At 33.8% G+C, this 16,376-nt stretch overlaps 1 protein-coding gene across 1 annotated transcript in view; it reads left to right on the top strand.

The window, feature by feature from the left end:
- The window catches only part of RAMP3 (receptor activity modifying protein 3), a 58,696-nt gene that overhangs the window by 33,581 nt on the left and 8,739 nt on the right, over positions 1 to 16,376 (top strand). Inside the window, exon 2 of the mRNA XM_012543741.2 lies at positions 606 to 738. Coding sequence (XP_012399195.1) covers positions 606 to 738 — 133 coding nt within the window. The remainder of the gene's footprint in view (positions 1 to 605; positions 739 to 16,376) is intronic.

Genomic DNA, 16,376 nt, shown 5'->3' with positions numbered 1-16,376 from the left:
ATTGGCCTCAGTTCTCCTCATCTATAAAAATGTGTATTTTAAGAACACCTACCTTACAGGGTCATTGTGCACACTGGACTTGGAACTGGAAAGACTTGAATTCAAATCCTGCTTTAGACACTTAGGCTATGTGACTTTGTGCAGCTTCAGTTTCTCAGTTCCTTAATCTCTAATAGGAGGATAATAATAATACCTATTTAACAAAGTTGTTAGGATCAAATACAATAACATATATAAAGCACTTTGCAAACCTCAAATATAAATACTATTATTATTATTACTGTTATCATTAGATGAATTTATCAATATTTATTTCTTTATTTTTTGTTCTGTAAAAGAGGCACAATCTTTCCAAATACAGCATTTTTCAGGTAGTGTTCTGGGATTGCAAAATACTGATTTGTTTGTTTCCGTAAAATCACTTTGAATGTCTGCAACCTTACATTCACTGGTGTGTGTGTGTGTGTGTGTGTGTGTGTGTGTGTGCGTGTAGAATTTTAGGTACTGAACATATCAAAGTGATGGGATTACCTGAGCTCTATGGGATGGTTTAATATTTTGCTATTCTAATCTAGGAATTCATATTGGTATTTACTTTTTTCCAGGTACTTGTCAAAGAACAAGTGGTTGCAATGAAACACTTATGCTGGAAAGGTTGCCTGCATGTGGCAAAGCATTTGAAGACATGATGAAGAAAGTAGATACAAAGAATTGGTGCAACTTGACTGAATTTATCATGTAAGTTCTTGTAGTGGTTGAACACATTGGGCCTTGGTTTCATATTTGTAATTATGAAACTCTTCATGATTGTTTTTCTGGGGCTATCCCTCCTAGAATTCTGCCCCAGAGATCTGGACCTTACTGAGTTACTCCAGGATAATCTTACTGAAACTTATTAGGTGAGGCTACATAATGAGTATATTGACTTTCCATTAATTGAACTGTTTATCTATGTATATCATGAGAAATCTTGGAAATTCCAGGATATTTCATAACTTGTGTTCTGTTGAAAAATATTTAAAAAGTGAATGCTGAAAACTATCTATGCATATAGTTTGAAAATAAGAAGCTTTATAAATATAAAAAAATTTCAGAAAGGGAGATATGTATTCTTTAAAGAACCAAGTTATTTTTGGAGCTTTAAAAATATATTTGGTCTAGAATAATCTAATCCTAAGCATTTTGGTTAATAAAAGGAACTAAGTATGTAGATGTAAATTTTTGCTCAGAAAGAAGGGCAAAAACTAGGAGGAAGTTATTCAGGAGGAGAAAAGGCAAAGTAATTCCCCCTTACCACAACAAGATGGACAAGGTAGAGATGGGACATATATGGTTTGAAGTTTCTCTTTCTTCTATTTTCTGCTAAAGCATTTTGGGTTGAACAGTAAATTTTCCTTCCAAGTGATAGAGACTAGCTGGATAATTGGATGAAAATCCTGAGGCATCCCTACATGGGTAAGAGATGCTAAGGCAGTGAAATGGCTCTTGTTTCAAGTTTTAATTGATCTAGAAAGGAAAGGTATAAAGGAAGTTTATTTAAGTAAATAAGTCAGAAGGAATCTTCTTGTTTCAAAAGAGTTTTCTTTTGAAAGCTTTGGAGGAAAAAAGAAGGGAATTTATTGCTGTATTGGACTAGTGGAAAAAGATACCTGATTGTTTCTAGGTGTTTATAACTCTTTATACAGTATCTTAACCTAATGGTCTATTATTATTGTAAATATAGTGACTAGTAAATGATATATATATATATATCTTACTTTATACTTACTTTAACAAGTTAATTTTAAAAAAGCATAGTTGAATGGAAACTATACCATCCTCTTTGACTCACTTCAAAATGCCTTTGGTGAACCTAGACTTTGAACAACAAAATTATAACCAGGATAAGCTACTAATTTTTCAGATTCAAACATCTAAATAAAGTAATGATCATTGTCACAGTTTTATTGAATATGCATTTTTTTTTGAAGAACTAGGGGAAGTTTTCTTCTAGTTCTTTTGTGGTTATAAAAACACGAATTTTATATAGTTTGCATACTAAGGTAAAAATAACTTTGATATATTCTCTTCTGATTATCAGGACTTGAATATTTGAGTTTATATATTCAGGATAGGACTGAGCTTTTACAGAATCTGCTAGATACTACTTTTTCTAAGATTGTTGATGATATATAAGCTACTTCATAGCTAAACAAATCCCTGTAATTTTTTTTAAAAGAATAAAACTATAATTTTATCAAAGTTTTTATTTTGATTGTGTCCTACTCTTTGTCATCTCATTTAGGGTTTTCTTGTCAGAGATATTGGAGTGATTTACCATTTTTCTCTAGCTCATTTTACAGATCAGGAAGCTAAGGTAAACAGAATTAAGTGACTTACCCGGTGTCACACAGTTAAATGTCTGAGGTCAATTTTGATCTTGGGGATTAGTTTTTCTGATTCCAAGCTCAGCACTCTGTCCCCATGCAAATCAATAAGTCAAGTCAACAGGTGTTTATTAAGTACCTGCAATGTTGTCAGCACCGTGCTTCATGCAGGAAATAAGAAGAAAGACGAAAAGGCAGTCCTTACTTTCAAGGAGCTCACAATCTAATGGGGGAGGGGAGAAAAGAGATACAATATTGTTTCTATTCTTGTGGCCAGATTTTTTCCCCCTCTTTTTATTGTTTTTTTTTGTTATATATGTACATTAATTTTAAAAATACATTTCTTTATGAATCATGATGGGAGAGAAAATCAGAACAAAAGGGAAAACCATAAGAGGAAAAGAACAGAAGAAAAAGGAAAAAAAAGAATATAGCATGTATAGATTTACATCCAGTCTCCACGATTCTCTCTGGATACAGATGTTGTGTCTATTCCATTTTTTTTTTTTTGGGGATTGCCTTGGATCATTGAACTGCTAAGAAGAAACAAATGTTTCATATTGGATGAATGCACAATCTTGCTGTTCCTATGTACAATGTTTTTCTGGTTCTGCTTGTTTCACTCAGATCATTTCACGTAAATCTTTCCAGGCCTTTCTAAAATCAGCTTGTTCATTTTTGTTATAGAAATATGTGTGACCTATAATCATATTAAATGAAAGTATGCAAAACTTCAGTTCCATCCCAACCACCAAATACCCTTCCTCCTCTCCCAGTAACACCAGCATCAAATTATAAAATTATTCTCATCTCTGTGGCTTCAGAGGATTTTTATTTCTTTTATACACCATGATTTATTCAGCCATTTTCCAACTGATGGACATCTCCTCATTTCCCAATTCCTTGCCATCACAAAAAGAGCTGCTTCAAACAAAGTGGAAGAATTAGGATTTGCATTTGAGTTTCCTAATTCCAAGTGTTATGTGACCCTGCCCCTTGAATCATGGTTTAAAAAATTAAATTGAATTTAAATACTTATTCTTGTACCAGTTGAATAGGCACATGTTTTAGTAGCTAATAAATATGGTGAGCACATCTGTATGTCAAGAATTTGTGATCATATCCTGTCTATAACTTAGCAGATAAATATTAGAGAATTGCTTGGCACTCAGAATGGTTAAATCATTTGTCCAGAGTCAATCAGAAAGTATTTATTAAGCAATTAGTGTGGACATCTTAAAAAGAAAGAAAAATCAATCCTTGCTCTCAAGGAATCCATTTTAATAAGGGAGATAAGTTTAAAAATAATTCTCTGCTTAAAAGATACTTATGAAGTAGTTAGAAAACAATGTCAGAGGGGAAGGCTCTAGCAGCTCAATAAAAGAGACTAGGAAAGGTCTCTTCCGGTAGATGGAATTTGAGCTGTCTTGGAGAAAACTAGAGATCCTAAGAGGCAGGGATGAAGGATTGAGTACTGTTATATCTTTGGAATATTAAGTCAATCTTTTCCCAAGAGATAGCCTAGAATATTTAATTCAGTGCTGGGATTAATACTCCAAAGAGATAGCAGTATTCAAACACAATAGGTGATGTATTTTGATAACAAATCTCTGGTGCTTTTTTCTTCTTCTCTTTTAGATAAATTATTACAAAAGGAAACTATCCAAAGTCCAACTTTGAAAATACAGGTTTCCAGGATAGTTAATACCAAATGAAATTTTATTGTATTATCTAGAATCTTCCTGGGATTCATTTTTTAAATGTTTATCAAATCACTTTGCTTAATTATTAATTGCCTAAATAACCAAATCATTAAAATTGTTTTTTATATATTTTATGATAAATGAGAAGGTAATCGTACTTATCCATGTTTCCCTTTGCGAACAAACTTGTCATGATGATATACAGCATCATATTTGGTAGTACTGTAGTTATTTCCAACTCCAGAATGAGCTTTATTCAGAGTAGAGATCCTCAGAAGATTCATCTAAAGTGATTCTTAATTATTTGAATTGCAGTCATAGAGAGTGTAATGGAACAGACAACTCCTTTAAGTGCTCATAAATTTCCAGAGAATGTTTGGACTTATTTCTTTGGAATTTTCATTTTAGTTGGCATTTCATTTTATTTAATAATGGTGCCAACAAAGCAGCATTATATATGGCATTTGTGTTAAACAATTGAATATTCTGTGATTAAAAGAGGTCCCACCTCTGCTAGAGTTAGCACTCAGAATCCTTGTGCTTTCTCTTAATCCAGGACTCATCTCATGCTTTTGAGTCATTGGAGACTCTTAGAGCTTGATGCTAAATAACTGTGTGACCAGTGCCACATTTGGTTACCATTGATTGATTATTTGATATAGGTAATATATCACTAAAGGGTAGCAGAGAATGGGAAGAGAATGATGTATTGAGGGGGGGCTGCTAATGGGGTATCTTGCACCACTCACTATCTACCAAGTAGGGAGATATTTATAGTTAGATGAAATCAGAATAGAAGGAAGTCTGGTGGGAAAATGCCAAGGTCACAACCTTGGGAGCATCTTAGCGCAAGGCAGGGAAAGAGGAAGTTAGATTAGTAAGAATAATTATGAACCTCCAGTCTAAGTTCAAACCCCTAATCAACATGTAGGGAGAAAATAAAAACTGGGACTATGGAGAAGCAGATGTGATCATGGATACAAGATGAGTTGAGAATGTGTGCGTGCACGCACATGTATATATGTTTAAGGGGAGGAAGATGTTTCAATTGAAACAGCCTTTCAACAATGATGGGTCTGACTTTGCTTCCTTTAGAAATAACCCAAAGGGTTTTGTGTGGAATTTGATACCTTGAATTCTTAAGGTTCCTATTCAGGGTTTGGAGATGCTATTGATGGAAAAAAATTTAGCTACATAATGGATTCAATTAATTATAGATTAAATTAAATGGTTCTTTATTATCTAGCATGGGAATCTATTTATTTCAAGGAAAATTTGTTCAGATTTCCCAGCTGAGTAATTTACAAGTGAATTTTTAGAGCACAAATTCTTCATAAATTGGCCTCTAATTTGTTTCTTAAACTCATCCCTATAGTTCTCATTTCTTTCTCTGGGACCTGTAGACTATTCTGATGACAGGATTGTTTATCTTTGACCCTGTTGATCTTTACCCAAATGCTATCCAACTATGTTTCCTTCTCTTAGGTTCCTGGATTTCCTCCCTTATGATGTAATACAGAACTCCTCCCTTTCGATGTAGTACAGAGCTCACTACCCTCTCCTCTGCCTTTTCCTGATTTTGTTTTTCCTTTCGAATAAAATCATCTCCTTTACGAACTATGTTCCAATTATATCTCCTGTCCTACTAATTTCTCAGTGTCAAATCTACCTCCTGCTAGGATATCTTAGCTTATCTTTCTTGTTGCCAATACATTTTATATTTTACCTCAAGATCTCTGAAGCTATGATTACATCGCTGATTCCTCCTCTCCTGTGAGGTTCTGGGCTCCTGCCTTGCTATTCTTTCCTTTTTATTATAGCTACCATCTGTTGCATCTCATCCAGTTAATAGATATTCCCCTCCCTCCTTCCTTTTTGATCGAAAATCCTTTTGTTTGCATATGAAGGACTCCAGACAATTGCATTTTTACTAGATCTTGCTTAGTGCCCTTTATTCCTGACCCACTTGCTGTCACTCATATCACATTCTCAGCTCTATGGAAAGCCAAATCTGATTCAGTAAATGGTCTTTCTTTTCTATGCTGAATCTCCCGTCTTTGACGGGGAGCAGTGATGAAAATACCATATGTATCCTGATGATCTTGTGTGTCCAATCCAAAGAAATTCTCTCTATATTAATTATGATGATATCATTTTTGTCCATATGACTTGTCAACAGGGGACAATAATCATTGGGTTTGATTGGTCTTGAGAGATTCTTTGTTACACCCTGAAGGTATGCCATGGAAACATATAAACCTCTCTATTATGCCTGTCAAGTCAACAAGTATCACTCTGCAAAGAGCCACTGACCACTGCTGGTTGTCTCTTTTGATGTACCCTTGTCCTTCATGTGGCCTCTTGTTTGATGGCCACTGTAGTTTTATAGCATTATTTTTTGGAGGTCAAGAAGCTCCTTCCTTCTCTACTTCTTTCTCTTTGTGAACAAAATGAGTTAAGTGATATGAAAAGGGTCACAAAGCTAGTTAATTAAGACATAAGTATCAGTTATATTATTTGATCCTGGGTTCAAATCATTGACTTACTAAAAATTAAGCACTGCTAATGTATAGAGCATATTGCTCAGTATTGAGGGAAATATAAAGTTTAGTCTACTAAACTTTTTTGTACTTCTGACTAGCCTCAATTTCTCATCTATAAAGTAAAGGAAGTGATGAGATCATCTCTCAATCCCGTCTAACTTAAAAGTTACATAATTTTGTGGGAATAATTATTGGGAAAAGAACAAGTGAAAAATGAGTAATTTCCTGTGATGCATGGAAAGCCTGTATGGACACATGTCACTTAACTGTCTCCTTTTAATCATGTGCTTTTACTTAACTAATTCATAAAGTTATTTCCTTAGGGGCAATGATGTAAAATGGGCAGAATGGCTGAACAATATTTCAGCAGAGTTTCATGATATTATTACGGTGGGCACGGGAATGTAATGGTAGTATGGTGATAGGGTCAGAATACTGTATTTGGAATCTGAGAACCTCGGATCAAATTTAACTATGCTTCTAACTAACTAACTTTAACCCCAAGAGAGTCAGAATCTTTCTGGGTCTCAGTTTCATGAGAGGTTAAATTAGATGATTTCTAAGAAAGTCATCTTCTAGATCCTGCTAGATCGATAGTCCTATGATCCTATGATATGGACCTTGTTTGGACAGTGTTGGGCATGGGGTATTTGTGCATGGGACTTGCCCTTTACCAGCAGAGGGCACTCTTGGATTGCTAAGGCAAAATATGGGCTGCGTTTCATGTTTTTGGTTGTAGAGATGGCCGAAAGTATTGGAAACTGTCAAATTAGTGGTTTAAGTAATAGGAAGCAAAATATAGGATTGGTATGGTACTCTTTAGTAGAATAGATCATCAGAGGAATGTGGGAAAGTGGAAAAAGCTTATAGTTCTTTCTTCTCTCCAAGATGATACAAGATCAGAAAATTCTCAGTTGTAAGATTATAGAGTTTTAAGTTAGAAGGGAACTAGTTCAATTGCTTCATTTTATAGAAAGTCAAAGTCTCTTCTTTTATGGAATCCCTGGTCTTCAAAGCTCAATTGAAGTGTCACCTCGCCTAGGATGGTATTAATAACACTGAATCCTAATTGGTAACAACCATCCCTCCTGGGATTTCATGGTATACTTGCTCCTCTCTAGAGTGTGAACATGTAATATTGTTATCTGTATTAGTGTCTTATCTCTTTCCTCGATTGTATGTTCCATGAAGACAGACATTATATTTTAACTGTGATTTTCCTTGATACTGAGCCCACTCTTTTATGCTTACATCTTAATGTTGCTGAGTAAATGAATGACTTCTTCATAATTAAAAAATAACTAATCTTGTCTTGATGGTTTGCAGCTGCTCATTCTGGGCCAGAATATTCTGTCTTCTGGCTTCTTTGGTTTCCTTGAAGTTTCGGCTGCAATCCCACCTTATTCAAGAAGCCTTTCCTGATCTCCCTTAATGATTGTGTCTCTTCTCCATTGATTATTTCCATTTTATCCTATATATTGCTTGTTTGCACATAGTTGCTTGCAAATTTTCCTCTCCCATTGGAGTGAGAGGTCCTTAAAAACTGGGACTGTCTTTTCTCTTGTTCTTCTTTGCATTTATCACAGTGTAAGGCACAAAATTAGCGCTTAAGAAATGCTTATTGACTTGATTTTCTTTTTCATTTTTTGCCCTGAGCACAGAGGAAATGAACTATAAAATGCAACATGAGTCATTTTGTCTTTCTAAGCAGTTTTTTTTTTTTCTATTTGAGACATGATGTTGAATATTAGATGTTCTGGGGAGTTATTTGGGATGGAATAATTTCCTTGAAACAATAAAAGCAACATTTACATTACTATGTTAATAAGGTACATTCATAAAGCCTCTGTTTATTTTGTCTGATCTCCCTGGTGGAGTGTTGTTTTATTCATTTACAGTTAAATAAAACATTTATTACATACCTTCTCTGTGCTAGACATGAGAAGGAGCAACATCTAAATATAGATTATAGAGCTGACTTTGGAGTTAGGAAGATCGGGAAGGGATTCAAGTTTAGTTTCTGAAACCTGCTGACTGTGTAATCCCTGGCAAGTCACCCCCGGTACCAAAGGCAATTCTCCATGACTTTCAGTTGCAGAGAAGGTGCTAACCTGAATTGATAGAAGGAATTAGGTCCTCACTGGGAGCTTGTTACCATAAGGACATTATAGAAAAAACAAAGAAATAAACCCCAAACCAAAATAAATGAGGCACATTGCTAAGTATTGACAACCCCAATTTTCAAAGTGTTTATCTTATATTTGAAAATCACTTTTGCATTAAAAAATTACTTTTAAAATACTATTTTCCTTGATCCCCACTCAACCTCATAGGTTAGGTAGAAAATGGTCAGTTTTTATATTTTATAGGTGATTCTATGGAAGATCAGAGGAATTAAGTGATTTAACTGGTTATGGGCAGTGAAGCATATTGGGTATCTCATACAGTGAGCTCTTAAATGTTGACTTGATGCAGGACAGCCTCGAACCTAGGTCTTCTGACTCTTAAGTACTCGTTACTCTATGCATTCTATAATGCTTTCTGCTTCTTCCTGCTCTTTCCTCTTTATTTTTTCTTTTTCCTTAACTCATCTTCTCATCTTTCTCTTCAATTTTGAATAAACCTTTGTGATGTAGAAATGTTTTGATATGGAAAAATAGCTACATCAAAATCAGATGGGGACTCTCCTTCTAGCACAAAGGACTGACTTCCTTTTTAGGTTATGTTCAAATTCTCCCTGCTGTAATAAATTCCATCTTTTTTTCAAGTGTGTGTGTGTAATTTCTTTCCCTTTACATCATTTGGTTTTAGTATTTTCATCAAAGGACTGAAGATGTCACTAAATTTGGGGAAGTTATGGAAGTCTTCAAGAATTCCAGCTGATGGCATGTCATTGGAGTAGCCCAACAAATAATGTGCATTTAAAAAAAAGAAATGGTTTTAAAAGCATTTCTCTTTGCCAATAATTTATTGCAAACATGTAGCTAAGAAAATGCTGTATGAGGTCTAAAATATAATTTTAAACACATTGAAAGATCTCAGAAGTCATTAATGAGTTTATACTTATTTAGATTGAGTTTTTCCTTCCCACAAGTGTATTATATTAACATTAGTGACAGACACAAGTGGATAGGGGTAGGTATGAGACAGACCAATAGTACTCTAAATGAAAAGCACTGAGAAGCTCTGGAGTTAAAATGATTTTATAACTTTTCTTCGAATGAGTCACCTTCACGGTATTTTCCTTAATGCTTTTATGAGAAGAAAAGCTAAACTGGAAATTAAGGTGAAAAAGGATGTTTAAATTTGGAATTAAATCCCCAAAGTTATTAAAAATAGTATTCTCATTGACAAAAGGATATTATAGCCTGGCCTATATCCCAAAGTGATCAAAGGAAAAGGAAATGACAATATTGTATGTATAATTTCCTCTTTCTTTTTTTTGTTCCTTTTTTATGATAGCAAAGAAATGGAAACTAAATGGGTACCTATCAATTGTGAAATGGTTGAACAAATTGTAGTGTATGAATGTAATGGAATATTATTGTGCTGTATGAAATGAAAAGAGAGACTATTTCAGAGACCTGGATGGACTTGTATGAACTGATGCAGAATGAAGCGAGTAGATCCAGAAGAACTTCCACTTTAATATCAATATTGTAAAAGTGAACAATTATGAAAGGCATGAGAATTAATAACTCTGGTTAATTAAATGATTAGCCATCCTAACTCTACTCTTGAAATAATACTACTCTTAGTGGGTCTGATCTTTTTACATCTATCAGAGATGATAAAAGAAGACAATGTATGTTTATTTTATTGTTAATATTTCTCTTTTTTTTAAAACAATAGCTTAATTAAAAAAAACATATACAAAGTTAGTTTTCAACATTCACCATTGCAAAATCTTATGTTCCAATTTTTTTCTCTCTCTTCCCCCCCATATATATTTAATGGTACAATTCTTCTATATATTTCCACAATTATTATGCTGCACAAGAAAAATCAGATTAAAAAGGGAGAAAAATTAGAAATAAAACAAAAGCAAAAAACAATAAAAAATGAAGATACTATGTTGTGATCCACTTTCAGTCCCCACAACTCCTCTCTCTCTGGGTGCAGAAGGCTCTCTCCATCACAAGTTTATTGGAATTGTCTGAATCACCTCTTTGTTGAAAAGAGCCATGTCCATCAGAATTGATCTTCACATAATCTTCTTGTTGCTATGTACAATGTTCTCTTGGTTCTACTCACTTCACTTAGCATCAGTTCATGCAAGTCTTTCTAAAACTTTCTGAAATTATCCTTGTGATCATTTCTTATAGAATAATAATATTCCATAACATTCATATACTGTAGCTTATTAAGCTATTCTCCAACTGATGGGCATCCACTCAGTTTCCAGTTCCTTGGCAAAAAAAAAGGGCTGCTATAAACATTTTTTACACATGTGGATCTTTCCCCCCTTTTTATGATCTTTGGGACACAAGGCCCAATAGAGACACTGCTGGATGAAAGAGTATCATGGTTTGACAGCCCTTTGGTCATAGTTCCAAATTGCTCACCCGAAAAGTTGAATAAGTTCACTTCACCAACAATGTATTAGTGTCCCAGTTTTCTCACATGCCCTCCAACATTTATCATCTTTTCCTGTCATCTTAGCCAATCTGAGAAGTGTGTAATGGTACCTCAGAGTTGTTTTAATTTGCATTTCTCTGATCAATAGTTATTTAGAGCATTTTTTCATATGACTAGAAATGGTTTTACTTTCTTCATCTGACATTTATCAATTGGACAATGGCTTGAATTCTTATAAATTTGAATCAATTCTCTATATATTTTAAAAATGAAACTTTTATCGGAATCCTTAGATGTAAAAAATTTCCCCCAGTTTTCTTCTAATTACTTAATATAAACAAAATTATCCACTTCGCATTTCATAATGTACTCTAATTCTTCATTGGCCATAAATTCCTTCCTTCTCCACAGATCTGAGAAGTATACTATTCTTTGTTCTAATTTGCTTATAGTATCACTCTTTGTCTAAATCATGATCCCATTTTGAACTTATCTTGGTATTAGGTGTTGATCAATGCCTAGTTTCTGCCATATTTTCCAATTTTTGTCAGAAAGTTTGTTCTTATCCCAGAAGCTGGGGCCTTTGGGTTTATCAACACTACATTACTATAATCTTGTTAATATTTCAGTGGATATATGATCTCATGAAAATGGGTATTCTCTCCATTGGTGTTCATTACAACCTTCCTCAGATGATGCAATTTTTGTCTCGGGAGGGCCTAATAGAATATCAATCCAGTGTGCTATAGACTTTCTTCTGGATCTTTTTACATTGTATTTGTATCAATGGAACACTCTAAGCTATCCATATATTATCAGTTGCTATTGACATATCAACTGTTCATTTTCTTTTTCTGATCATACATTTTCCTTCTTGTACATAAACTGTTCTTTGCTGAAAGAACATTCATGTTGATATGGACATTTGTGACAGGGATCAACTTGATATTGTTAAAAACATCAGACAGTTTAAATACAATGAATTCTGCTTTCTTTCTTCAATTTGGGATCAAACTCATTGTCCACCTGTAGCACTTATCCCAATGTATTATTCAATTGATTGGCCTTTCAACTGCATAGCATGGTCTTAATTTTAATAATTGACATTTTTCTTTTTATTGACATCTTTTGTTTTAATATCAATTTTATACTTTTTCCTTTTTTCTATTCAGAAAGCTATCCTTTATAACAAAAAGAGGGGGAAAAAACAAATAAAACATTAAGAAAATCTGACATTATATTCAATGTTTCTCATCCATAATTCCTCATTTTTCAGGAGATAGAGATGCATAACTCCTCTTTGGAGCCAAGCATTATTATTACAATTTCACAGTATTTAGTTTTGTTTATCTTTGTCTTTTTTCCTTTTACATTGTTGAATATTTTGTTTTCTTGGTTCTCTTTATTTTATAAAACTTCCTATATTTCTCTGTGTTCATCATATTCATAATTTCTTATAGTTCAGCAATATTCCATTGCATTCAAACACTACTATTTATTTTCTTTTCTCCAACCAATGGAAAATTTTTTAAAAATATTTTGGTTGTATGGGACTTGAGAAAACCCCAAACCTCTTTGGATTATATACTTAGCAGTAGGGCTTCTTGATTAAAGAGTAGTTACTTTCTCAGCAACACTCTATTTTACAGAATGGTTGAATGAATTCATAGCTTCATCAGTGGTATATTAATGTGTTTGTATTTCTACAACACCTCTAATAAGTATGCATCTCTTATTGCTTTTCTTATATATACTATTTAGCTGATCTCTTGAGTATTCATGGATCTCTTTGAGGAAGTTTATAATATTCTGGGCTTGACATAATAATCATTGTTTAATTTCCCCAAAGTCAGCCCTTTTTCCAAATTTCCCTATTTCTGCTGTCATTAAGCTAGTCAGGGTCAGATCTAGGATTTGAAACATCATCTTTTGATTTAATATTTAAACATGCTGATGATTGGTAAGAAACCCCTGCAGAGTTGATGGCATCCAGATTTTAAATAGTCACTATGGCAGTATTAAAATGTGTTTTAATTTTTAAAGAGACATTAAATATCCATTTTAACAGCACTTTAAAGTAGAGACCTTTCTTTCCAGAATAATGTTCGGTCATGCTAATTTTTATTTTTTAAAGCAACTTTATAAATAATTGGAATGGTAATAGCTAAAATTTGTTGCATTTTTAAGTATATTTGAAGTACATTATTTGATATGATTATCATTATAAACCCATGGGATAGACCATGCAGTTATTATCCCCATTTACCAGATGAGGAAACTGGTTTGAAGAAGTTTCAAAGGTGAGATTCAAATCTAGGTCTCTATTGACTTCATGTCTAGCATTTTCCCTGCTAAATTGTGCTATATTGTGATAGTAGTGGTGGTGATGGTAGATATTATGGTTAATTGGAATTTAATCAGAAAATTTTTTGCTTTAATTTTTGTTTAGAATACTTGCACTGTAATATTTCTCTTCTCAGAAGGCCAATTTTTGACAATCTGTGTGTCTTTTTGACAGCCTGAGTGACAGGCTTATGAAGCCAAAATTGATGCATTTTATTCATACTTTGCTTAAAGGAGAGTTGTTTAGCCTTGCTTAAGGCTTGCTTAAGAGTTTTTTGACCCATAATTTACACTTGATTCTTATATACTTAGTTATCTCATCTCCTTTACCCCCAACATATTGGAAGTAGCAAATTGGGGAAGGGGGGAGAAAACTTTTATAGATCATTTTAATGTTAGCAGTAAGAAATGACAGCTTACAATGTAACCTTGAGGAGAAAAAATAAAACTACAAAAACAGATAGAAAAATAGATTAAAAATAGAGCCATCTCTTATGTAATAAATAGAAAATTGGACCTGTGATTTCATTGATATAGGAAACTCCTAGAGACGGCAACTCCTTACATCAATACAATCTACACCTTCTCTATAATTTAGTCAGAAATTTTGCTAAAGTAATGAGAGCTTAAATGACTCTCCTAGGATCAGATGGATAATATGTGTCAGAAGCAGGACTTGAAGTCTAGTCTTCTTGGCTTTGAGGCTGACTTTATTCACTATGCCACACCACTTTCTTATCTTTTATAGTAATTATTTTTCTCTTATACTAATTAAAGAAAAAGGAAAAGGAAGTTCAGTAAAACTGTCATTAGTATTCTCTTTGTTTCCTCTCTTCCTTTACCTCAAGCATTGTTATACATTTCTTCAAATGATCCAATTTACCATCTGGGCTTAGAATAAAATAGCAACAAAGCAACAAAAGTGATTTCAGAGTCAATTTAGGAAACTATACACACTTGACCCTATTTTTGTTGTAATCTTTAGGAAAACAATATTTTATGGGTGATAAATTAATCTTTATTAAAGTTAAGAAAAGATATGACATTAATTTTCTATTCAAAGCATTTCCCCTGACTATTGGGAATATCAAAGTGGAGATTGGACTGTTTATCCATAAATAGTAGGGAATTCTAAATCCTGAAGGAACTTTCCACTTGGCACCAGTAAAATTTCAGAGTAGCAAAGAATTGAGATCCTCCTTTCTGTAACCAAACTGAGCTGTCCTAGTTGAGACATAAAAGGGAAGGAATGAGTTTGTGATGACCAAGACTGCCTCATTTTGCCCCATCTAAATCCCATTTTGTTTGTACACACTGACTTCTTGAAAACTAGGTAATGAGGAAGAGAGTAGCATAGACACCCAGCTAACAGAAAAGACAACTTTCTTCTTTTGTTCTTACTGTCTTTTCCCTCGGCTGTGTCTAGTCTAAATATCTTTGAGCATTAAAGTTGTGTTTGATGTATTCTGGGAAGATATTTAGGACACTGTGGTCACCATCAGGAATCAGCAAAGATGATGAAAATCACCTGACCTCATTTTCCCAGGGCTTGGAAGTAAAACTAAGAAGGATCAAATCTTACACATGACAGAGAAATAATGAGGAGAGTGGTGTGATGCTCCCCTTTCCCCCCCACACATGTGGATGCCCAGAAAGCAAACCTAGAAAGCAAACGAGTCAGCAACCTCTTAAAACCATAAGTCATATGTTTGTATCAAATTGTCTATTTTTATAGGTACAAAAGGAACATTAATTAAAATAATAAATTTCAAAAAGAATAACAAATTAAATAACTAGAAAAAAATTCCCCCCAGTGTACATTAGTACACTCTCATCTGGGTTGTCATACCAGTGGGGAGGGCACATACATAGAGATGTGTGACCAGAACACATAGTTGGAAGGTATATGTGTGAAGAATGCATATAGAGCATGCTGATGGGGGGGGGGGGAAATTATCATGGATGATATGTCCAATTATAGCACTCAATGGAGATCATATATGAATTCCTGGGACAAATAATTTCTAACGCTACAAAGACACTGATGATCTCTGATCATAGGATCATACTGTTCTCTACTGGACACCGCCCATCTTTAGGCAGCTGGGAATTTCTATTAGACATCTTGTTCTTACTTTCTGGCATGTTCTTGCTTTCTACTCATCAACTTTTCGTCACATCATAGTTCCAATTCTCCAATGGATGTCTCCACTAGTAACGATAATAACAAACAAAGTCTTGGACAAGAAACAGAAGACCAGAGGGGTTTCCGGTGGTGTTTTCTTCCATAAAACCCATTAAAAGCAAGTAATATATAAGAGAAAAATATTTGAGGGAAATGGAATATGCTTAAAATGATGGTGTTTGAGAGTGGTTTCATATTTCTGAATTATAGCTTTAAATATGTGGACAACAGGCTATTGGTCAGGGTTGGAGTACCTCATAAAGACTAGTAAGAACACATTTACCTGGTGACTTGTAGTTCTAATAAAAAGAATTTTAAACTGAAATGAAAGGGAGAGGGGAAAACTACTTATGTGTATCCATATAACAAGTTAAATATTGTAAATATGGACTACTATATAGTAAAATAGATGATAATAATAAAGAAGATAACAGATTCATGAGAGACAAAATTCAAGAAAAGAGTAGTAGATTGTGAAAAGTATAAGCTACAAGCAAGATAAATTATAAGAGTGGATGCACACAAATAAATTTGACCTTTTGGAAATAACTAAAACTTGGGGGGGGATGAGGTCCATGACTAGCATATGACTCCAGATAGGTATGCCTTATTCAAAAGAGATGGGACAGCTACTGGGCTATAGGGGAATGATGAGGGT

This window comes from Sarcophilus harrisii, chromosome 1 (assembly GCF_902635505.1).
Source record: "Sarcophilus harrisii chromosome 1, mSarHar1.11, whole genome shotgun sequence".
NCBI classification, from domain to species: Eukaryota; Metazoa; Chordata; class Mammalia; order Dasyuromorphia; family Dasyuridae; genus Sarcophilus; species Sarcophilus harrisii.
Note: the sequence above shows the minus strand (reverse complement) of the source record. Positions and strands in the feature narration are given on the sequence as shown.